Raw genomic sequence first — 25,445 nt, forward strand, 5'->3', positions numbered from 1 at the left:
CAAAAAGATTTGAGATCAAAGGGCAGTGAAGAACTGAACTGGCTAACTATAGGGTTTATATTGGAAAAGGAAAAAAGTGAAGTCAGAAAAAAAGCCTGAGAAATTATTGAAGTAAGGAGGGATTGGAGGTATTGATGAGGGATAAGAATAGGTTTAGGAAAGATGATACATAGGGAGAGATGACATGGAACATTATGGTCCGATAGAATAATGTCAGAGTTTGTAATTCAGTTTTCAAGAAGAATATTTGTAGATAAGATCTAGTGTGTAACCAACCCATTCCTATGTTTGACTAAGGTGGAGTGAAGGCATAGATCATGGGATATAAGGGGGCTGAGGAATTGTGAAGCTGGAGAATTTGAGGGGGCAACTAAATGGTGCAGTGGATAGAGTGTTGAGTCTGGAGTTAGGAAGACCTGAATTCAAATTTGACCTCAGAAACGGGCCAGTTGTGTAACCCCAGGCAAGTCATTTAACCCTATTTGCTTCAGTTTCTTCATCTGTAAAACGACCTGGAATAGGAAATGGCAAACCACTCCAGTATCTTTGCCAAGAAAACCTCAAATGGAGTCATGAAAGGCCAGACATTACTAAAACAACTGAACCACAACAACAAGAATGCTGAAATAGTCTCCTGCTAAAAAGGGCAGGAATTGAAAAGGAGAGAAAGATAATGACCTTGAGATGAATTCCTTGGGGAAAAATCAGGAGACCAGTATGAAAATTACCGTCATCTAAGTTGGGTTAAAAAAATTGTGATTGAGTAGATTTCAGAGAAGATGCTGCTGCATGATGGTGGTAAAGTGAGAATATGAAAGTGGCAGTGGGGACAAAGAATAAGATGATTCTCTTCCCAGTATAAGTGGTATTTAAGAGAAAGTATAAATATCCTGTGCTGGAGAATGATGGGCAGGCAGTGTCACCTGGGGGAAATAAGATCTCAGTGAGAGCTAGAAAATGAAAGCATTGTGAAAGAGGACCAGGGTGAATGGAAGATTGTTCACTATGCAATGGGAATTTCAGAGGGCACAGTGGAAAGAATGGATGGGAATGGTTGGGGTGGGATTGATTAGGAGAACAGGAGATGAGAGATTGTTAGCCATAGGGATAGCAGTGGGTTGCAAATGAAATCTCAGTCTCCAAGAAGTGTTGCAGAGGGTGCTGGGGCTGGGCTTAGGTCTGGGTTGACCCTGATCTGCTGCTGCAGCAACTGCTCCTCCTCTAGGGTGGCTGGGTAAAGGGTATGGTGGTGTCAGTGGTGGGCTTGTGATCCTCCCCCTGAAAGTCAAATAGCATTGGTATGCCAGGTCTGAATCTAGGTTTAATTCTGGCCTGCTGCTGCAGTTGCTATTTCTCCAGGGGAGGAAATGATGGCCAATAATGTCAAGTGCTATAGAAAGGTCAAGAAAAATGAGCACATATACAAAGCCACTGGATATGACAATTATGAGGTCACTGGTGAGATTTCAGACAAGTATTTCAGTCAAGTTATGGGAAAGTGAGATTATAAAGGTTTGAAAATTTAACAGGTGATAAATTAGGTGAGGTAGTAAACACAGACAGTTACTCATTAAGAAGATTGGAAATGAAAGGGAAAAGAGAGGTGAGAGTGACATAAGGGAAAGTGACATAAGAGAAAGATCATTGCCTCCGGAGCAAAAGAACTTAGGTTCAAATCCCACCCCTGACATGACTTGTTTGATGCTGGACAAGAAATTTAACATTCCTGTGCTTCAGTTTCTTCATCTAGAGAATGAGAGTTTTGGAACAGAAGGTCTCTGAGGTATCTTTAAATAACACATCTCTCTACATCTATGATCTAATCATATATGATATCAGTTACAACATACATTGCCAGACATAGTTAATGCATTAATTTACTTTGCTTAGTTGTACTGTTTTGTTGCTAGGGAAGGTTCTATTGGGGATGGGGGACATTGGGAAGCCATAGTGATAGAAAAAAAAAGCCTAAAACAAATCTATCTTTAAAAAGAAATCCCTCTCCACAATACCTCCAAAAAAAGAGGGTGTCGTGTCAATAGCTTGAAGAAGTAGAAGAGATGAAAGAAGGTTTTTATATAAGGGAGTCAAGTGAATATTTGTATAAACAGTAGAAGGAGGGGTAAGTTAGATGGCACAATGGATAGAGTACTGGGCCTGGAGTCAGGAAGACTCATCTTCCTGAATTCAAATCTGGTCTCACACACTTAGTAGCTGTGTGACCCTGGGCAAATCACTTAACCCTATCTGCCTCAGTTTCCTCAAGGAGCTGGAGAAGAAAAAGGCAAACCACTCTAATATCTCTGCCAAGAAAACCCAAAATGGGGTCATGAAGGATTAGAAATGACTGAAATGACTGATCAACAACAAAAAAGAAGTAACCATTGAATAATGGGAGGTGGGTGATTTGAGAAAGACAAGAGATTATTTATGGAGCAAGGAGGTAGGACGGGAAGGAACCAAGGGCATAGTTGAGAAGGGTATTCTAAACCAGAAGGAAAAAAGGATGGATAAACACATAGAGCTTGAAATATATTTGTATATATTTATTAGCTATGTATTATAATCAAAGAAATTAATAAGGCTTAAAATTTTAACATTTCTAAAAATAGGAAAAAAACTGAATTAGAATTTTAATAAGAAAGTTGGCATGTATGTTAATGCTTCTTAACAATCCCAAAAGCTTGAAATGGCTTAGCTTCTAATATCAGATGAGATGTGACACATTCAGTATGGTTTGACTACAGACAACTAGGAAACTAACACTCTTAAATCAAAATGCCAGTGAATCTGTAGTGAATAAAGTATGGTGTTTTAGAATCTAATAAATGAGAATTCTGAAGGAAACTAACAAGATATTTAAGTTATCCTCTTAGTCATTCAGGTGCACAACCCTGGTGTCATCCTCAGCCCCTCACTCTCATCTCACATATGGAATCATTGGTTGTCACGTTCTAGCTTTCCTACTTTAGTAACATCTCCCCTTCTCTCCCCTTCTCTTCTCTGATACTGCCACCAACCACAGGCCCTCATCACCTAATACCTGAATTACTGCAATAACCTGCTGGTGGGTTTGCCTGTTTCAAGATTCTCTCCTCTCCAGTTCTATCTTCTACTTAGCTGTCAAATTGATTTTCATTAAGCATAGATCTATGTCACCCTTCTAGTCTATAAATTCTAGTGGTTTCCTATCACCTCCAGGATCAAATATTGGGAAGCTCTTCATAACCTGGCTGCCTCAAAACTTTCCACTTCACATCTTCCTTCCTTCCAAGTACTTTAAAATCCAGTGACACTGAACCCCTGGCTGTTCTTCAAACATTACACTCCATATTGTGATTCTGGGCATTTTTACTGGTTTTCCATCATGCTTGGGACTTTCTCACTCCTCATCTACATTTTTCCTCATGGCTTCCTGGATTCCTTCAGGTTTTAATTAAAGTCCCACCTTCTATAAGGAACCTTTTCCAGTCCTCCTTGATCTTCATGCCTTCCCTCTGAGATCATCTCCAATTTATCATATCCGTCTGTGTGTGTCTGTACACAGTATTTACATATTGTCTCCTCTACTAGACTATGAGATCCTTGAGACCAAGATCTGCTTTTGGCCTTTCTTTGTATCTCCAGCACTCAGCACATTGCCTGGCATATGTGCAGGCGCTTCATACATGCTTGTCGACTGACCAATCAAATTTTCTTCTTTTCTTTACTTTCTCCAACAAAACCTCACATTTGAATAAGATGTATTTTTTTTTCCTAATGCAAAATTTCTTTTAAAAGAATATGTAGTATATGGCTCCAGAGTCAGGAGGACCCAGGATCGGTTCCAGCCTCAGATACTTAACACCCACACGCCGTGTGGTAACCTTGGGCAAGTTACTTAACCCCAATTGCTTTAAAAAAAAAGAGAGAGAGAAGTACATTGAACAGCAACTACATTTTAATATCATTACACTAAAATGATGATGGATGAGTCCTGAAATAAATTAGTATCTGGTTCAGATTTCAGAAAGAAGGTATATAGTATACTTTTTGATTAAGATGATGATATAATAAGTCATAGAGAAGACCAGATCTCCCGCATAAATCCCAGGCAATATCTGTAAAGAACTTTTAAAAGGACAGTGCTAAAGGACTAGGTTCCCCATCACCTGAGGAATGACTAACTACATTGTAAAACATGAATGCAATGTGGTATTTCTGTGCCATAAGAAATGATGAATATGAAGATTTCAGAGAAGCACGGAAAGACTTACATGAACTGATTCATAGAGGCATAAGCAGAACCAGGAAAACAATATAAACATTGAACAAGTCATTTTATTCTTTATATAAATATAGAGAATAAAAATCTGGAGCTGCATACTGCATGACCATAATAACCAAATCATAAAAGTTTAAAAAAGTAACCTCTCCTTTCATTGCAGAGGCAGCAAATTATGAATAGGGAATATTGTACATACTTTCAGATACAGTTGGTTAGTTTTTCTGAATTGTTTTTTTTAAGTCTTTGAAACAAGGGTAAGAGAGGGACAGATTCAGAAATGAATATAGCATAATACAAAAGGCACTAATAAAATTTAAAAATTAAGATATGCTTTGGATGTCCACTATCATACAACAATTGTATAACTTGAAATTTGGTAATAACATAGGTTTCTTTGGATTACATTCAGCTAAGGTACTTAGGAGAATTACCAGAAGGGCCTCCTTCTAGCACTATAATATTACCCATTCTCATGGTATGGATACCTAGACTTCAGCATGACCCCAGAATGTTAATTTAGTAGTTTTACTAAAGGGATAGGAGAGGTCAAAGTGATTAGTGAAGGTGTCTTTCCAGTGTAATCCAGTCATAGGGTTAGTTGAGAGAATCATTTTGGTTCTACATTCTGAAATAGGTCCAATAATAAGTAGGAATATTATTGTGGGATTTCTTAGAGATTAAAATACCTATGTACAAAATGGTCCTACAACAATTCTACAATAACTTTATGAAAGTCTTGGTGGTGCTGTATATAATGTTGACTTTATTTTTATCTCTGCACCTATACTTATTCCTCTTGGCCAGATTATAAATCAATTAAAAATAAACAATAAATTAAAAATGAACAATAGCATCATGACAGAAGCGAAACATACTTGTTATTGTAGGGTTGGGGCTATGGGAATATTCTTGAGTATAGTAAGTTTGTTCACAGAACTACCTTGCTGCCCAAGAAATCTTTTGTTGTGCAGTTATATTTGACTCTTTGTGACCCCTCTGGGTTTTTCCTGGCAAAGATACTGGAGTGGTTTGCCATTTCCTTTTCCAGGTCATTTAAGATGAAAAAACTGAGGCAAAGAGAGTTAAGAAACTTGCCCAGGGTCACAGTTAGTAAGTATCTAAGGCTAAATCTGAACTCAAGGAGGTGATTAAGTCTTTCTGACTCCAGGCCCAGTATCCTAATCACCGTCCCACTGAAGTAAAGATTACCCTTTGTAAAAATTAAATGTTGCCAAATGTACAAATGGAATTGGGGTGCTAGGCATTGGCACCTAATAAAGGAGAGAACATATCCAGTGGGGATTTAAGGCAGATAGCAGTATAGAAAAGGGATTCATCCACCCCTCAGGGTTACCCGCTGAAAACTCCAAGGGGCAGATATAGCAGCCTGGCCCTGGGAAAGTCAGTGAGTATACTTGTTAAATAAACATATACATACATATATACACACATAATTATATGCTACACACATATTATATATATATTACAGTGCTTGGCATATAATAATATATCTGTATAAAAATCTCTGTAATATATAATAATCTAGAATATAATCTATCTCTCTATAATATGCATGTATTTTATTATCTATAGTACTATATAGTCACATATAAACATTCACAATTTTAAACTACTTCTAAACTTAGTTTTATAGGCTTGCATTTTTCTAAACTTCATAAGATTGGGTGTCACAGTACAAAGGTAATAAAATTCGAGATGATAATTATAGGGAATTAAATTGAAATTATAGGTCAAATACTGTAGTAAAAACAACTCACTACTGAAATTCCATCCAATGCTTTGAGATTTGGAAGGTGGAAGATTACAAACAATCGATAGTTTTCTTGATTCCATACAATAAGATTTCCACACATGTCTAAGATGACCAGATTGTATAAACCCTAGTAAAATAAAAACATTTTTAATTCACATAAAGTTGCTATGTATGCTTTTATTTGATCCCCTGAAAAATTTCATTAGCATTGATTTTAAGTCACTAATTGACTCTATACTTGAGTAACAATGTGCGTTGTCATATGCATTTGCTTCATTAACCTTCTTAGGTTACTAGGGTCTTTTCCTTTAATATTTTAGGATTGGAAATGCCAAGATTGGAAAGGTATAGAAAATCATCACCCATAAGGATTAGTTGAAGGAACTACTGGTGATGTTTAATTGCAAAAGAAGATGATTTAGGGAAAATATGATAGCTGTCTTCAAGTATTTGAAGGCCTGTCACGTGAAAGAGAGATTATACTTCTTTTGAAGGCAGAATTAGCGAAAATGAGTGGACTTTACCGAGAGGAATGTTTTTAGCTTCATAGAAGAATAATGGTAGGGGGCAAAAGCCCTATTAGTCTTGGACCAATGAATTTACAGATGAAAGGGCCAAGAATTCTGGCTGAGTGGGGAGCAGATAATTATCTTACCTTCTGGGCACTCAGCCTCTTTTATGGATGATCAGGAGAGATTAGTTTTCAAAAACTTTGGAGCTGACTGAAAATTATTAGGCAAATTACCATTAACAAGTTGATAGCCTAGCCTTCAGAGATGAAAGTTTGGAGATTATATTGGATATTCATTATAAACTAGGGGGAGGTCTCTGATCACAGGGAACAAGCTCTGTGTCAGGAAAATAGCAAAATGATCAAACCTAAGTGTCTTAGCTAAGTGGGACCATCTTTCTCTTTATTCTAAAAAACTTGGTACATGGGGCTGAGAACACACTGGCAGTCTCTGAGCTCAGAGTGAACAAAAGAGAGAGGCTTTTAGCTTTTTAGGGAGAGACAGAGAGACAGAGACAGAGAGAGTGAGAGAGAGAGAGAGACAGACAGAGAGAGAGACAGAGAGAGAGACAGAGAGAGAGAGAGACAGACAGACAGAGACAGAGAGACAGAGAGAGAGAGAGAAAGAGAGAAAGAGAGAGACAGAGACAGACAGAGACAGAGACAGACAGACAGAGAGAGAGACAGAGAGACAGAGAGAGAGAGACAGAGAGAGACAGAGAGAGAGAGAGACAGAGAGACAGAGAGAGAGAGACAGAGAGAGAGACAGAGAGAGAGAGAGAGACAGAGAGAGAGACAGAGAGACAGACAGAGACAGACAGAGACAGAGAGAGTGTGTTCTAAAAGATCTAGCTAAAAAACGTCAAACCAAATAAACAAAACATGGCTGCACCTCTGGCTGAACTAGAAGACAGAAGGCAGTAAGAAGTATATGTAAGCAGCAATCACAGAGAATACTTGCCCTGAATTCTATGGAGGCTAAAAGACCAGTATTCAGCAGATACTATGTGTCCAGCAGAGCAGTATCTGGTGGAGCCCACAATACCAGCTGAAAGTAGGCAGAGTACAAGACCAGTGTTGGTAGAAGCAGCACGATGACATCACTAGAAAACATTTTTGCTTCTGCAGTGTCAGAGGCATGAGTTGCCCTTCCACACTATTCCTTGGCCACATGTATTCTTTGTGTGTCACTATTTTTTTCTATATGTGTGCCTACTATATGCTGTATATATCTGCAGGATAATGTACCCAGGTGTAATAGCAAGCATCCTAGCATACCCAGGGTGGCTGCTAGCACAGGTTCTTTGATCTGCTTTTCTAAAGGAAAGCAACTAAAAAAGGGATTAACCATCTTACTTTAATCAAACATATATCATTTACCTAGTTCAGGGGGAAAAGTCAGCACCCTGAACTTCAGAGAATACAAACAGAAGATACAAGCAGACAAAAAATACAGACAGAGAAACATATCAGCAGGCAGGGCTTCCAGCTGTCTGACCATTACATCCATACCTACTTAGTTACCAGAGAGAGAAGCACCAACATCTGGGTTTTCAAAGCCAGGGGACTCAACGGTTACCCAGAGTCTCACCTGGCCAAATCACACAACTCTTCCCATTAGTGAGCCCCAAAGCAAAACCTAACATCAGGGTATATATAGTCTTCTCCAGGGTCAGAGAACATCAGAACCCACTTGACTACAAAGGAACAAAAGTTGTGCCTTCCTGAAAAACAAGGCTCCCACCACAGGCTCCATGTGACCTCACCATTCAGCCTATTAGGGGAGGTTCTCAAATTCACTTAAGCCTATGAAAGAGCAGGGAAGATCTTCAAATTACCATTACCATTATACCAGGTTTATGAGGGAAAGATTTTGTTGCTGCTTTCTTACAATGCCATTTCATTACACGGCTTTGCTTTGAAATAATTGTATCCCCTGACCAACTATTACTAGCAAATATGTTGGTGGGGTCTCACAAATTATAGTTTTAGAGGATGTAGAACCACAGAGTATCTTGAATCTTTTTATTTGGAGATCTAACCTATGAGCTGAGCACAGCTTTTAGGAGTCACATAACAACCCCTAGGTGCCACCTAGGGAAAAACTTCCTGACAATTGTAGCTATATAAAAGCAGAATTGGTTCCCTCAGGAAGTAGCAAGTTCTCCATTACTAAAAGTCTTCAAGAAAAGGCTAGATGACCATTTGTTGGGGAAGTCATAGAGGGGATTCCTGTTTGGTTTAGGTTGGACTAGATGACCTCTAAAAGTCATGTCAAACTTGGAGATTCTTTAAGAATGTGGTTCTGTGATTAAGTAATTGAATGATTATCTGATATAAGTATTCTCTCCATCCATGCAGACCACAATTCTTTATCACCTTAGTTACTACTCTTCATGAGTTCTGTGACCAAAAACCTTTATCACCTAGTCTTTTGGTGATGAATCTCTTTACATTTAGCTAGGTTATTCTTTGAACAATGCATAACAAAGAAAAAAACAAACAAAAGAAGATTGGCTAAGGTTTTCGCGAGTACCTTAGGGACTCCACTGTTTTTTAATACCACTGAACAGAATGAAACATCATTTCAAAGTTGTCTCTAAATTGTTGACATTTACAAGACAGGGTGCCTATAGTCCACAGTCTTCTCTTTTCCCAATAGGGATTCTCACCATGTTACACAGATTCTAGTCTTGAACAAAAATCCTACTTTGATTTCTCACTGAGGCATGAGTATGTATGTATATATTTATGTCCATAAATATATACATATACTTATATTCATATTATACCTACACATATAAATACATAAAGGATAAAGACATTATTAAATTATTATCACAAACTCCAAAACATTAAAATTTACCTTTAAATTATAGATCTCCTGGTTGGTAGCAATAAAATTATTGTTTATATATAATTCAATTATGGTGTAAGCTTTTTGTAAACCAACCAATGAAGTGATCTTGTTATTTTCAAGAGAAAGATAATGAAGATGAAGCATGTTTTCAAAGATGTTCTTTTCCAACCCAGTCAGGAGATTATTATTTATGCTGAAACGGGTTAGTTTGGTCAGCTTTGAAATGCCTGGGAAAATAATCAAATAGAAGAGAAAATTCAGAACAAAAGCAAATAGGATTGAAAAGTAAATTCTGGCTGCATCACTGGAATTCTTTGGCAGTAGCACAGAGAACTTGGAGGACCCTATCATTTCATTTTCTTCTATGGAAAAAGCAAAGATTGTGGATAGCTTTTACACCAATCATATTTTGATTTTCTCAACTGAGCCACCCTTCCTTAAGTGATTACAAAAGGAAATCTATCCAGGAAATGTCATTTCATTTTAAATTCACCATGAAATAAAAACCCTGACCAGTTTTTATCATGAATGCACACAGTTCATACTTACTACTAAAGACCTCAACTTACCTTCTAAGATTTCCAAATAATTCAAAGAACTAGAAAATGGCAAAGGGCAAAAAAGGCACTATTAATTAATATTTAATTAGCATTATTTAGTATCATTCGAACTAATGACACCCTGTTTACAATGAGTAGCCTATTTGGAAGACTTGAAAGAATACCTTTGATGTTTTGTATGCCCTGAATAATGATTGTGGAGAAAAGCAACATAGCTCTGAGTTGAATAAAGCCAAAAAACCAAAGAAAATAGTCGAGAACAGAACTTCTAACAGAAAAAAATATTATGTAATGTACACATTTAGTTTCATGTACATTACTACAGAAAAAAGATGGGTTATCTATGTACAAATCCAGCTTAGCCATGCAGCAAAAATGTAAGCTGTCCAGCAGTAAGCTAGTCTGTCTACCTTCTACTAGGATAAGGACAAGAAGATAACTGTAGGGAAAGGAGGTGTAATAGGGTCCTCTGTCTACTCTATATTCAGAAAGATTTATGTTTAGCACTATACTACTAAGGAGCCGAAGACTTTAACCCATAATAAAATTACAAGACTGTTAATTACAATAACTGTTAATAACAAAAACAATCACAACTGATGTTTATAACTGAATCCAATGCCAAAATTTCCCAAAATGTCTTCCATGGAACCTTAGTGTTCTGTACAAAGTACATAGGGATTCTGTGTGAACATTTCAATGCAAAGACTGTTTTATTCTCTAAAATATTAAATGTAAAATTATCAAAATATGCATGCATGGTATATTATGGAAATAAGCTGAATTTTTAAAATTATGCTTCAAAATTCACCTGTTTTTTATGCTAGGTATCTGGGTGTGTGTGGAAGGGAGGTGGGTGCCACATACCACGGCAGTCACTTAGATTAGCATTTAGATCCTCTCAATATATTTCAAACCACAAAGTATTATTTGATCAAGTTAGTTTTAGTACTGTAATTAAAAATTCCAATACTCATTTCTCTTTTTTTATAAATGTAATGTGTAGATGGGGGCAGAGTCAAGATGGCAGAGTAGAAACAGGACTTCCATGGGGCTCCTGCTTCCACCTTCTCCAATTCATGTAAAAGGTGACTCTGAACAAATTTTGGAGCCACAGAACCCACAAAATGACAAAGAGAAGCTAACCTCCTGCTGAGAACAGCGTGGCAGGCTGGCAGGAAGTGGCCAGTGCAGCATGTTGGGAGCTGAGCTCAGCCCTGTGTGAGCCGGAGGTTTTAGCCTCAGGGTGGCCTGACCAGCCACTGGCTGGAGGGACTTCAGATCACCGGAAGCTGTGGCTATCAACCCATAGATGCTAAGGAAAAAGTGAGAGATCAATGCAGTGTGGACTTTGTGAACCAGGAGTTCAGGAGTTCGGTGAGGCCTTTGCCCCCTGGAGGGAGAAGCAGCTGAGGCTCTGTAGTCATGCAGCCACCGCCACATGGCTGCTTCAGAGCTCCTGATCTGCTTATTGTAGGGGGACAAAGTGACCAGTCTGAGGGGTAATCACTCTTGCTTTAACTTGCTTGGATCTGGATTGCAGTCTAGGGTGGAGGTCCTGGGGTATGTGACCAGCTTGCCAGAGTGTGTGGAGGCTTCAGAGAAGGCACCCAACTAATAGCTCCAGCAGCTGCAAAAATGCCAGCAATTTGGGACAACCCCCCCAAATAGCAGAGTTCTACTGTGGCAAAAAGCTCAAAAGTCAAGTAACTGAGGGGCAACATGAGCAAACAAGGGAAGCAAGGCAAGCACAGCGGTCCGACTCTGGATACCCTTTATTGGGGATAAAAAGGATTGGGGCATGAAACAGGAGGAAGACAGCTAAGTCAGAACTCCTGCACCAGAAGCTTCCAAGAAAAGAATAAGCTGCTTACAGACCTTAGAGGAGTTTAAGAAAGATTTTAAAAACCAAATAAGAGAAGTGGCAGAAAAATTGGGAAGAAAAATGAGAATGATGCAAGAAAATTATAAAATGAGTGTCAACAACCTGACTGAAGAAAATAACACCTTAAAAAATAGACTAAGTCAAATGGCAAAAGAGGCTCAAAAAGCCAATGAGGAGAAGATTGACTTAAAAAGCCGAATTTGCCAGATGGAAAAAGAAGTTCAAAAGCTCACTGAAGAGAATCATTCCTTCAGAGTTAGATTGGAGCAAATGGAAGCTAGTGACTTTATGAGAAATCAAGATGCTGTTAAACAGATCCAAAAAAATGAAAAAATAGAAGGCAATGTGAAATATCTGATTGGGAAAACCACTGACCTGGAAAATAGATCCAGGAGAGATAATTTAAAAATTATTGGACTACCTGAAAGCCATGATCAAAGACATAGAAATCATCCTTCAAGAAATTCTCAAGGAAAATTGCCCTGATGTTTTTAGAACCAGAGGGCAAAATAGAGGTTGAAAGAATCCACCAATCACCTCCTGAAAAAGATCCCAAAAAGAAAACAACTAGAAATATTATGGCCAGGTTCAGAGTTCCCAGATCAAAGAGAAAATATTACAAGCAGCCAGGAAGAAACAATTTGAATATTGTGGAAACACAATCAGGATAACCCAGAATATGGCAGCTCCTACACTGAGGGATCAAAGGGCTTGGAATATGATATTCTAGAGGCCAAGAGAGCTGGGATTAAAACCAAGAATCACCTACCCAGCAAAACTGAGTATCATGTTTCAGGGGAAAATATGGTCATTCAATGGAATAGAGGACTTTCAAGCATTCTTTTTTTTTTGGAGGGGCAATTAGGGTTAAGTGACTTGCTCAAGGTCACACGGCTAGTTTTTGTGGATAAGTGTCTGAGGCCAAATTTGAACCCAGGTTCTCCTGACTCCAGGGCTGGTGCTCAAATCACTGTGCCACCTAACCGCCTCGACTTTCAAGAATTCTTGATGAAAAAACCAGAGTTGAATAGAAAATTTAATATTCAGATACAAGAACAGAAGCATGAGAAGGTAAACAGGGAAAAGAAATCATAAGGAACTTATCAAAGTGGAACTATTTACATTCCTACATGGAAAAATGATAATTGTACCTTATGAAACTTTTCTCAGTATAAGATAATTGAAGGAAATAGAAATATATATGTATACATACATATATGTCTATATAGGAGGGTATATGGACCTATGAATACATGTGAGTGTGTGTATATATGTGTACAGGTATTCATAGAGAGAGGGTACAGGACCAGTTGAATAGGAAGGGATGATACTTAAAAGGTGAAATTAAGAGGTGAGAGAGGAATATAATGAGAAGAGATGGAGAGAGATAGAATGGGGTAAATTATCTTATATAGAAGAGGCAAGGGAAAACTTACAATGGAGGGGAAAAACAAGAAAGCAAAAGGGAATGAGTCAACCTTATTCTCAATGAATTTGGCTTAGGGAGGGAATGATATACACACTAAATAGGGTATCTCACCCTACAGGAGAGTAGGGGAAAGGTAGACAAGTGCCTTAGCCTCTTATTGGGAGGGCACAATGAGGACCTCAAATTTCTGATTGGTCCCTCATGACCCTCATGGTCCCTCATGACAGGTGCTGCCTCTAGATAATTGGCAACTGAGAGGATTCTCATTAAAGAAGCTACCCCAGGAATGTAATGGGAGGGATTAAGAGAACCTTTGCTCATCATTGGTAAGACTGAATTGGCCTTATTCACTTCTTTAGTGCTGAATTAGAGTAAGAGGAAACTATCAGAAATTTGTGAAGGGATGGCTTTGACAGCTTTCTAGTTCCTTGTTTATTTGATGCAGTAGAAAGAACACTGGATTCAGAGTCAGAGTACTTGGGTTCAAATTCTGGCTCTGCTATTAATACCAGTATCACCTTGGGCAAACTACTTTCCCACTCTGTGCTTTTAGTTTCCTCAGCTGTAAAATCAGAGTTTTAGACTTGATCTCCAAGGTCCTTTCTAGCCCTAAATTTATGATCTAATGTACTTGTATAAATAAACTAGAGTTTGTTATTGACACCCCCCTAGGCGAGTTGGAATCATTTGATTGTAATGCCAAGGAACTCTTTATGACTTTCCTATAACTTCCTGAGGGAGCTTTGGGGATAGAATCATAGCTTTAGAGATGGAAGGAACCTTAGATATCATCCCAACTCACTCATGTTATGGATGAGGAAGCTGAAGCTCAGAACACTAAGTCATTTTCCCTATAGGTTCACAAAAGAAGTTGAGTGTCAGAGCCAGGATTCAAATCAAAGTTTTGAAGAACACTATATATACTATTTTTTACTTGATGTAGTAAGCATCTATGCTGCTAAGATTTCTCATTTCAGAAACCCATTACCTTCTAGCTTTGAGATGAAGTTTCCATCTAAAGTGAGCTCTTCCAAATTAACACAAGATTCCAAACCTTCAATTCTTGTGAGATTATTATTGCTAAATGATGCCCATCGCAAATTCACCAATTTTTCCAAATTATTGATTTCAAAGAGATTTTGTCCATCCAAATTTAAGGCAGTTATCTGTTGAAAAATTTACTCAAAATGAATTTAGTAAATCTTTAAAAGATCAAAATATTTTAAACAAAATTTTAAGGCAGACTAGTGATAATCAAGTTCATGTTTCATACGTACATACAGACATTAAAGGAATTTTACTATAAACTGAAGAGCAAAACTCTTAAGACAATTCTTTTAAAAATAACATATGGTAGAGAACAGCTAACCCCAAAGGAGTGTTTGCTTAGCACCAGTTCTGCCAAACTGTCCAACAAAAGTGTTTTAAAGGTTTACATACTTTTTTGGCCTATTGTCAAGTAACTTGTCTATTGTTATACAATTAGTGTGAAAGGTAAGCTATCCTGATTAGTGCACTAGGCTAGAAATGAATGAATGGATCAATAAAAAAAAAGCATTTATTAAAGATTTACTATGTTCCTGACTCTGTGAAAAGTGCTAAAGATATAAATAAAAGTAAACATGATTGTCCCTGCCCTCAAGTAGCTTCTACATTCAACTGAAAGAGATAATATATAAAGGCAAACTACAGATTGTGTAGGGGTTATGCATGTGGCAGCAACATTTAGAAATGGCAATGTGTTCTGCTTCTGGGAAGGATAAGGTAAAAATTCACCCACTGAGGATTCAGGAGGAGGTGGGTTGTGGAGAATCACCCAAATAGAGGGGCCATGATTTGGAAATATCCAGGAAGTGATACGAGTAGACTAAGAAGCAGTGAACAAAGACCAGGAGACCCATGTGCTGGGTATGGTTCTGCCACCATCTAGCTATGTAATGTCCCTCAAGCCTCTATCTTGGTTTGCCTCATTAGATCACTCCTCTCTCTGGACACTGGTCGAATCCTCTTGACTTTCTTGATACTGCTCACACAAGACTCATTTCTCATGTCTGTGCCTTTGTGCTCACTATAGTCCTTATTTCTACCTTCTATAATTTCTCACTTATTTCAAAATTCAACTCAAACACTATCTTCTAAATGAAGCCTTTCCTGATTCCCCTCAATTGCTAGTCGTCTTGGAGACACGGTGACAATCAGCACAGCAGAGCTATCTCAACTTTCCCTCTTGCTCTCATGCTCACCCTGCTGTGGGGTGGAGCAACTCCTTCCCTTGGACTTGACTTTTTAAACTGGTTTGGGCAGGAAAAAAAAATGTGAACCTTTCCCTGCCCCAAGCCCTACAACTCCAACCTGGTTAGTCACAAGAGAACAAGAAAGTTGTGTTTATAGCTGCAATACTTTGCTAACTATAATTATTTTAAAATAATTAATTAATCAATCAATTAATTATCTTTTCTTCATCGTCCAAGCTGTCAGCCAGAGAACTGCTCTGGCAAAATATTCCACTCGTAAATCTATGTCTCTCATTTTCTGGGCACTCTCCAATGACCTTTCTCTGCTACATTTGAGAAAAGATACACATTAGATCAGTAACACAATGTTTATCCATTCTTATTACATTTTAAAAATAAAGTAGAGATAAAAACTAGCAAACTCTTTAAGAAACAGCTAAGTTTTGGGAAAAAGTCACACAGCTTATTGGGAAGAGGGAAGAAGAGGAAAGACTGGAGGAAATGGAGGAATCACAGCCTTGTGGGTCTGCTAGAGGAAATAGTAGTAGTTTTTTGGCAATACTGTACCTACCCTTATGCACTTCATGCCCCATCTAGGTGCCCATATAGTTCCAGTGCTGGATCTCAAGACTACTCTTCTCCACAGATACATGGCTTACAGAGGTAGCTCTCTCTCTTGTTCTTACTTCTGCACACTACTCTGATGCCAGAAAGTTCTCTCATAATATATTTATAGTTCCTTACAACTCCTTAGGCTGGGAGGGTTCTTCCATCAGTCTCCAGGTTAGGGCAAATTCTCCAGGGAATTAAGGAGAGAAACACTGGTGTGGGGCTAGATGTTTATTCTATATATACTTGTATATGTATATGTTGTCTTTCCTGGTAGAATGTATGAAGGTAAGGACTATTCAATTTTTGTATTCCCTAGTGGTACACAGTTGGTGCTTAATAAATGCTTGTTGGTTAACCGATTAATTTCCTCTTTTATACCTATTTTCTAAATTTCTTTCCAGCTCTAACATTATAATATTGTATTTGCCAATAGGTCACAAAATGTAGAAAGGGAAAAATGGTTATAAGGACTTATTAATATGGATGAATTTTAAATTTTTAATAACATTTTATGGATTATCAAGATGGAAATTTAACATGCTGCAACTTCTTATGACTATCAGCAAACCAGATTCTACTTTTTAATATTTTACTTTCCAAATATGCAATGTTTGGTAGCTCTCTGGGTGCACAAAAACAATCCCCTTTGAGAGGAAGCCAGGAGAGATGTATAACACAGAATGGGCAACGTATTAACTTAATATTCTATATGTGTGTGCTGGTCTCTTAAGTCTCTAACTGCCAACAATCTGAAACTTGAATAAAGAGAAGACTCCAGGAAGGTATCTGATTATTTCAACTTTGTCACATTGCTGTGTAGACAACGTAATATGTAGACAAAAGCTCCATATGTACTCTGTCTAGGGATCCTTTGGATAGTGTTTCATTTCATTTTTTCCCTCTAAGTTGTCACAGTAATAAAAGTTTCATAATGAGCCCCAAATGACAAGATGTTCTGGATTACTACACTGCAATACAGATCTATGTAAACATTGTAACCAAAAAAAAAAAAAAAATAAAATCAGAAATTATCAGGAATTTCCCTGATCTTCACCCTTTACTCTCTGTTATAACTGGACCTGCTTCTACCCTCTGGTTCTGGTCTTCTCACACTCCTAAACAGTTCTTGCCCTTGAAGGACATGTATTGAAACATCCTGGTGCCTCTCATACTGTTGATAACTTGTGGTTCTTGCACACATTCCTTGACTGAATTCTGATCCCGTTAACTTGGGTCCTAATTAACATTTTACCTATTACCTTGGGTCCTAATTAACATTTTACCTACTACCTCCCTCTGACATTCTGTCTTATGTGCTGCCTATTAACACCCCTGCTCTAATGCCTGGTTCTGACTTTCAGCACCAAATATACATCCCCATTTGAAATTATACCCTAATCCCAGATTCCCACCTCTGTAGATTCCCACTTCTTTCTAGTAGACTACTTTACTTGTCCTCTATCTAGGCTTCCTTGTTTCCTGGTCTAGAACATTGGACTGACATCAATATCCCCTTTTTATCACTCATGGTGACAGAAATCAAGTATAAAAACATTATGAGAAGCAAATTATCATAATAGCATCAAGCTTTACCTTGGAATACCAGTTTCCACTAAGATGTGAAAATGGTTCTGATTTTGTCATCTGTGTTAGAATTTTGGCAGAAGGCCATATACTAAGCATTCGTGGTCGAACTTCATCAGTTCTGGAATGGTGTGAGAGGGTTATCTAAAAAAAATATTTGATGAATAAAGGAAATAACATTCATAGTTCTACTTATCCATCATGAGGAGTTATGTTTCATAATCATTAATAAATGGCATTTATACAGTGCTGTAAGGTTTACACAATACTTCACAAATATTGTCTCATTTTATCATCACATAACTCTAACAGGTGCTATTATCATTCCCATTTTATAGATGAAGAAAATGACTCATAGTATGGTTATGTGACTTGCCCAGGGTCACACAAGCTAGCAAGTATCTGAGATCAGTTTTGAACTCAGATCTTTCCTGACTCCAGACCCAATGCTCTATCTCTTATGCCACCTAGCTTCTCAATAAAACAAAATGAGATTAAAATGTAAGCTATTTTTCATTTTCATAGTGGTCTAGGTCTTGTACTTTTACATATTTATTATTTAAGCATGATTTTAAATGTCTATATTTGTTTTTCCAACTTATTTTTCTATGTTGTAAAAATTATTTCTTTCATGAATTTTGAACAAGTTAAAAATTATATATGGCTGTATCTATACATCACTGCCAAAGTTTCTTCTGTTAGCATGCAATATTCCAGACACACTGACCAAAGTGTGGCATATAAAAAAGAATAAAGTTATTCTTGAACCTTATGTAAGGGAGACCAAGATACTTCTACAAGTAAAGCACTTGTTTTGATTCTTCCTGGCTATGAAATATAATTTAATACAATGATGGAGAGGCCATTCATTAAATACCATCCCAAGAGCCAAAAGTCCTTAAATACATGCCTCTAAGTTAACCTTAACAAGGAAGTAGCTTATTGTTCAGAAGACCTAAGAGGGAGTTTAGTGAGTTGAAGTGAGTATATAAACAGATAGATCAGATATATGGAGAGCAGTGGACTTTGAACCATGGAACAGATTTATTTCTATAACTGAGAGTCAAACAAAGCAATCTTAATAAGAGAAAACAACATTCAAGTAGCATAGTGTCTTGGAAATTAATTACATATATTTGTCACTCTGATAAGCAGGGTCATAGGCATGGATTTGTATTTAACAAGGATTCAGAGTTAGCTATGGAGCATGCAAACATATTAAAAATAGGACCTGGGACACTTCTGACTCAAGCCCCAGTATCCCCATATAGTCTCAACATATTATTATTTTGATAATGAAATGATTAGCTGATTTTTCCTAATTAGGGAAAAGATCTACATCTAGATATAATTAAGGAAAAGACAAAAGAAAAATTTAAAACCTAACAATCAAGATGGTGAAAATATATTGTGTGTTTGTTCAGGATAATAACATTATTCTCATGTAAATACTCAAGAAATATTAAACAATTGCATCCAACCTGAGTAATCCTTGTTCCAGCAATAAAATTTACAGCTGCATTTTTTTCTTCTTCAGTAACCAGGAGTCCATTTAAATGAGTAAGAGTCTTTAATCTGCCAATAACACTTGGTCTCAATGTAGCTGGCTTAGGAAAAACAGAACAATAATTTAATTTTAAAAATATTATGGATGATATTACATAGGAGAGCATTTAATTCATTTTTACATGAATAATACATTTGATATTAGTACCATGTTAAAATTGTTCATATTTTAAATAAGTGGCCACCCACAAAGTCACTTTTATAATAGAAAAATATTATTCTATTACATCTAGTAATAAGGGACAAACATAGAAGATGGAACTAGGTATAGATTATATAATCTGATAAACAGAAGAGAGAAGAGAAACTGAAAGGTGGTAAATGCTTATGAATTGTCCCTCAGCGCTATGGCAGGAATCAGACTAAAGATAGGCAATGGATCAATCAATCTAGTATCATGATCATGAGAAAAGTCAAGAGAGACAAGCTATAGATAGAAACTGCTTTGACATGACTAGAAAGAACTGGCTTTGGTTATTAACAACAACAAAACAAAAAACCCGAGAATTTTGCTTGTATAACTCAGCTTTCTAGCCAAACTTGGGGTATTTTGCATGAGACTCTCTAATTTGATAGAGAGAATGCTGATATTATGCTTCTCTTTTTTTTTTCATTTTTCAAATGCTTTACTAACTTCTGATTTACATCATTCATTTCCACCAGATTCTGAGTTACAAATTTTCTCCCCATTTTTCTTCTACCCACCACCCCAGAATAGCAGTCCCACAAGACATCACCTCCTCCAATCTGCTCTCTCCCATATCTTCTCCCATACCCCCTTCTACTTTTCTAGTAGGGCATGGTGGATCTCTATGCCCCAGTGCCTGTATATCTTATTTCCCAATTACATGTAAAATAGTTTTAATAATAGTATATATACATGTTTTTTTTAAACATTTGATTTTAAAACTTTGAATTCCACATTCATTCCCTTCCTCCATTGTCACCCACCCTTACTGGGAAGATAAGCAATTCAATATAGGCTGTACATGTGTAGCTAATGCAAAACACTACCATAGTAGATATATTGTAAAAGACTGACTATATTTCCCTCCCTCCTATCCCACCTCCCACTTGTTCTATTCTCTGCTTTGATCCCATCCCTTTTCAAAAGTGGGTGCTTCCAACTTCCCTCCCCCCGAGCCTGCCCTCTCTTCCATTATCCCCCCTCTCATCCCCTTCCCCCCTACTCTCCTGTAGGTGTATGTCATTCCCTCCCCGAGCCAAATTCAATGAGAATAAGGTTGATTCATTCCCTTTTGCCTTCTTATTCTTCCCCTCCATTGTAACCATTTTCCATTGCCTCTTCTATATGAGATAGTTTACCCCATTCTGTCTCTCCCCGTCTCCTCTCATTATATTCCTCTCTCACCTCTTAATTTCACCTTTTAAGTATCATCCCTTTCTATTAAATTGGTCCTGTGCCCTCTGTCTATGTATACCTATATATACCCAGATTCACATATGTATTCATATGCCCATATACCCTCTGATATAGACTATACACACACACACACACACACGCATGAACACACACACACATACACACCTTTTTCCATTCCCTTCAATGATTTTCATACTGAGAAAAGTTTCATTAGTTACAATTATCATTTTTCCATGTAGGAATGTTAATAGTTCAATTTTGATAAGTTCCTTATGATTTCTTTTCCCTGTTTAGCTTCTCATGCTTCTCTTGTTTCTTGTATCTGAATGTCAAATTTTCTATTCAGCTCTGTTTTTTTCATCAAGAATGCTTGAAAGTCCTCTATTCCACTGAATGACCATATATTCCACTGAAACATGATACTCGGTTTTGCTGGGTAAGTGATTCTTGGTTTTAATCCCAGCTCCTTTGACCTCTGGAATATCATACTCCAAGCCCTTCAATCCCTCAGTTTAAAAGCTGTCAGATCCTGAGTTATCCTGATTGTGTTTCCACAATATTTAAATTGTTTCTTCCTGGCTGCTGGTAATATTCTCTCCTTGATCTGGGAATTCTGGAATCTGGCTATAATATTCCTAGGAGTTTTCTTTTTGGGATCTTTTCCAGGAGGTGATCAGTAGATTCTTTCAACCTCTATTTTGCCCTCTGGTTCTAAAACATCAGGACAGTTTTCCTTAAGAATTTATTGGAGTATGATTTCTAGGTTCTTTCTTTGATCATGGCTTTCAGGTAGTCCAATAATTTTTAAATTACCTCTCCTGGATCTATTTTACTAGGTCAGTGTTTTTTTTTTCATTGAGGTATTTCACATTGCCTTTATTCTTTCATTTGTTTGGATCTGTTTAACAGCATCTTGATTTCTCATAAAGTCACTAGCTTCCATTTGCTCCATTCTAATTCTGAAGCAATGATTCTCCTCAGTGAGCTTTTGAGATTCTTTTTCCATCTAGCAAATTCAGCTTTTTAAGGCATTCTTCTCCTCATTGGCTTTTTGAGCCTCTTTTGCCATTTGAGTTAAGTCTATTTTTTAAGGTGTTATTTTCTTCAGTCAGGCTGTTGACTCTCATTTTGTAATTTCCTTGCATGGTTCTCATTTCTCAATTTTTCCTCCATGTCTTTTATCTGCTTCTTAAGGTCCTGTATGGCCTGTAACCAGCTCGTTTTTCTCTTGGAAGCTTTTGGTGCAGAGTACTGACTTCACCGTATTCCTCCTGTTCCATGCTTTGATCCTTTTTGTCTCCAAAATAGGAGTTTAATGTTGGATTGCTTTTCTTGGTTTGCTTCCTTTGCCTGCTCATTTTGCCACTCAATTACTTGACTTTTGGGTTTTTTGCCACAGTAGGACTCTGCTACCAGACAGGGGAGCTTCGTTCCAAATGCTGGGGTTTTCTCAACTGCTGGAGGTATTAATTGGGTGCCCTCTCTGGAGCCTCCACACACTCTGGCAAGCTGGTCACACCCCCCAGGACCTCCACCCTAGACCGCAATCCAGATCCAAGCAGGTTAAAGCAAGAGTGATTACCCCTCACACTGGTCACTTGGTTCCCCTACTATGAAGGCCAGGAGTTGAAGCTGCCACGTGGCCGCAGCTGCGCCACAGCCCTCAGTGGCTTCTTACTCCAGGGGCAAAAGCCAATGCACTCCCAACTACTTGGTCCCAAAGTCCACACTGCACTGACCTCTCACTTTGTCCTTAGCATCTATGTGTTGATAATTCTGGACTGCCAGAGGTGATTGGCCAGGCCTGCCCTGGGGCTAAAACCTCTGGGTCGGCTCCCAGAGCGCTGAGCTGGTTGATTCCTGCTGGCCTGCCGGGTTGTCCTCAGCAAGGGGTTAGCTTCTCTGTGTCATTTAGTGGGTTCTGTAGCTCCAAAGTTTGTTCAGAGTCCCTTTTTACATGAATTGGAGGTGGTAGGAAGCCAGAGCAGAGCGGAGGTCCGTTTTTACTCTGCCATCTTCTGATATTATGCTCTTAAAGAAATATCCTTGTTCCCTGAGAGAGGAAACATCTATCTAGATCTATGTCTGGAGTTTATCCTAGAGAGAGTCTGACTGAAATCATGCCTGTTCTCTTTCAAAAAATGCCTGTCCTCTCTAAAGTTCTCCCTAGCACTGCAGATCACAGACTGTGTGCAGACTCAAGAACCTGATAAAGAGGGCTTTAAGTTACAAATGGAGAGGAAGAAAAAGTTGGACATTTGTATTTATATGTTAGTCTAAATGTTTTTATATGTTATCTAAATGTTAGATATTTATATCTACACTCATATCAATACCTACATCTATATTTATTGTTCAGTTGTTCAGCCATGTGTAGCGGCAAGCACCCCAGCGTCCCCAGGGTTGCTGCCATCACAGGTTCTTGGATCTGCTTTGATAAAGGAAAGCAACTCAAAATGAGTTAACAAGCTTACTTTAATCAGTCAAATATGTATTGTTCACCTAGTTCAGGGAAAAAGGTCAGCACCCTGAACTTCAGAATATACAGACAGAATTATCAAGACAGAGAAACAGATCAAATAGACAGTTTCCAAAATGTCCAACCATTACATCCATACTAAATCATCATCTGGGTTTCAACATCTGGGTTTTTCAAAGCTGCGGGGGGGCTCTCAACAACAGCTTCCCAGAATCCAGATGAAATCACAGAACACTTCTCAAAGTGAGCCCCAAAACAAAGTTACACATCAGGGCTTAAATAGCCTTCTCCTGGCTCAGAGAATGCAACAACCTTATTGACTCACTGGCCAATCAAGAAGTATCTACTGAAAAACAAGCCTCCCACCCCAGGCTTCCAGGTGCACTTTAGCCTAGGGGCAGGGAAGATCTTACAAATTTACATTCCTATTACACTGTGTCTGATTCTTTGTGACCCCACAGACTATAGCATGCCAGACCCTTTGATCCTCCACTATCTCCCAAAATCTGTCTAACTCATGCTCATTGCTTCCATGACACTATCTATTCATCACATCGTCTGCCATCATCTTTTCCTTTTGCCTTCAATCTTTCCCAACATTAGGGTCTTTTCCAATTAACTCTATTTTCTCATAATGTGGCCAAAGTATTTAAGGTTCAGCTTTAGTATTTCATCTTCCAGTAAACAGTCTGAATTAATTTTTTTGGTATTGACTGACTTGATCTCCATGCTGCCCAAGGGACTCTCAAAATTCTTCTCTGGCACCATAATTTGAAAGCATCAATTTTGTGGCTCTCAGCTTTTATTATAGTCCAACTCTCACAGCTATACAGTACTACTGGAAAAACCATAACTTTTAATATATGGACCTTTGTCAGCAAAGTGATATCTCTGCTTTTTAGTATGCTGTTTAGATTTGCCACAGCTTTTCTTACAAGGAGCAAGTGTCTTTTAATTTCAGGACTGCAGTTGCCCTCTGCTGTGATCTTTGAGCCCAAGAATATGAAATCTGACACAGCTTCTATTTATTCTCCCTCTATTTGCCAGGAAGTGATGGGGCCCGTTGTCAAGTTGTTAGGTTTTTTAATTTTAAGTTTCAAGCTAGTTAATACACTCTGCTCTTTCACTCTCGTTAAGAGGCTTCTTAATTCCTCTTCACTTTCTGCCATCAGAGTGATATCATCTGCATGTCTGAGATTGTTGATAATTCTCCTGGAAACCTTAATTCTGGGTTTTGATTCATCCAACCTGGCATTTCCCATGATGTGCTCTTCATATAACTTAAATAAATACAGTAACAATATATAGCCTTGAGGTACTTCTTTTCCAATCTTAAACCAATCAGTTCTTCCATGTTTGGTTCTAACTGTTGCTTCTTGACTCACATACAGGTTCCTTAGGTAACAGGTAAGATGACCTGTTACTCCCTTTCTTTGAGGACTTGCCACCTTTTGTTGTAATCCACACAGTCAAAGGCTTTAGTGTAATCAGTGAAGCAGAAGTAGATGTTTTTCTGGAACTTCTTTGCTTTCTTCATAATCCAGTGAATGTTGGATTACATCTATATTTCTGTATTTAAATTGTAAGAAATGGAGTTAAATCACTCCCTTAAGAAATGAAACTTGAGGGGCAGCTAGGTGGCTCAGTGAATAGAGCACCAGCCCTGGAATCAGGAGGACTTGAATTTAAATCCGGCCTCAGACACTTAACACTTACTGGCTGTGTGACCTTGGGCAAGTCACTTAACCCTAATTGCCTTCCTTCCCCCCTTCCAAAAAGACAAAAAAAAATTAAATGAAACTCGGACTGAAATGAGTGAAGGAAGAGTTTATTTACACTCTGGAGCAGATGCATGGTATCCCATAGAGATGAATGCACACCAAACAGAAGATGGATTAGTCCTTCCTGGTCCCTCCCTTCAGAACTGGGATTGGTCCCAGCTCCTCCAGGTTACACTCTTTCTAACCTACCCATTACATATTGCTCCTTAACCTGTTCCCTCCTCCCGAACATGGGTGCCATGTTCAAAAAATGGAGGGATAATCTACGCATGGGAATATTACTTCATGTGCATGTGCGGTAGCTAGGTCTCAGTGACCAGGGTATGAACTCTTGAATTTTTACTTTTCAAGGTTTCAAGCCTCCTAGTTTGCTAGAAATAGGGGCCCTGACAATAATTCTTGCAAGATAGACTGTGCTTATCTGCTAACATTGTACTCCTTAGCAAACTCCTTATATGGCACTATCTGTGGAAGCAGAATTCCATATAGTGCTTGTCTCTTTTACCTCACAATATTATT

General features: G+C 38.0%; 1 protein-coding gene across 1 annotated transcript in view; it reads right to left on the reverse strand.

The window, feature by feature from the left end:
• LRRC9 (leucine rich repeat containing 9) overlaps positions 1-25,445 on the reverse strand; it is a 211,438-nt gene that overhangs the window by 70,260 nt on the left and 115,733 nt on the right. Inside the window, exons 19-23 of the mRNA XM_069092055.1 lie at positions 19,198-19,323; positions 17,726-17,860; positions 14,275-14,452; positions 9,419-9,639; positions 6,046-6,168 (exon numbers count right to left, since the gene is read on the reverse strand). Coding sequence (XP_068948156.1) covers positions 6,046-6,168; positions 9,419-9,639; positions 14,275-14,452; positions 17,726-17,860; positions 19,198-19,323 — 783 coding nt within the window. The remainder of the gene's footprint in view (positions 1-6,045; positions 6,169-9,418; positions 9,640-14,274; positions 14,453-17,725; positions 17,861-19,197; positions 19,324-25,445) is intronic.

Source organism: Petaurus breviceps, unplaced genomic scaffold, assembly GCF_028583685.1.
Source record: "Petaurus breviceps papuanus isolate PSGF00001 unplaced genomic scaffold, PetGlider_PUasm1.0 189, whole genome shotgun sequence".
In the NCBI taxonomy this organism is placed as follows: Eukaryota; Metazoa; Chordata; class Mammalia; order Diprotodontia; family Petauridae; genus Petaurus; species Petaurus breviceps.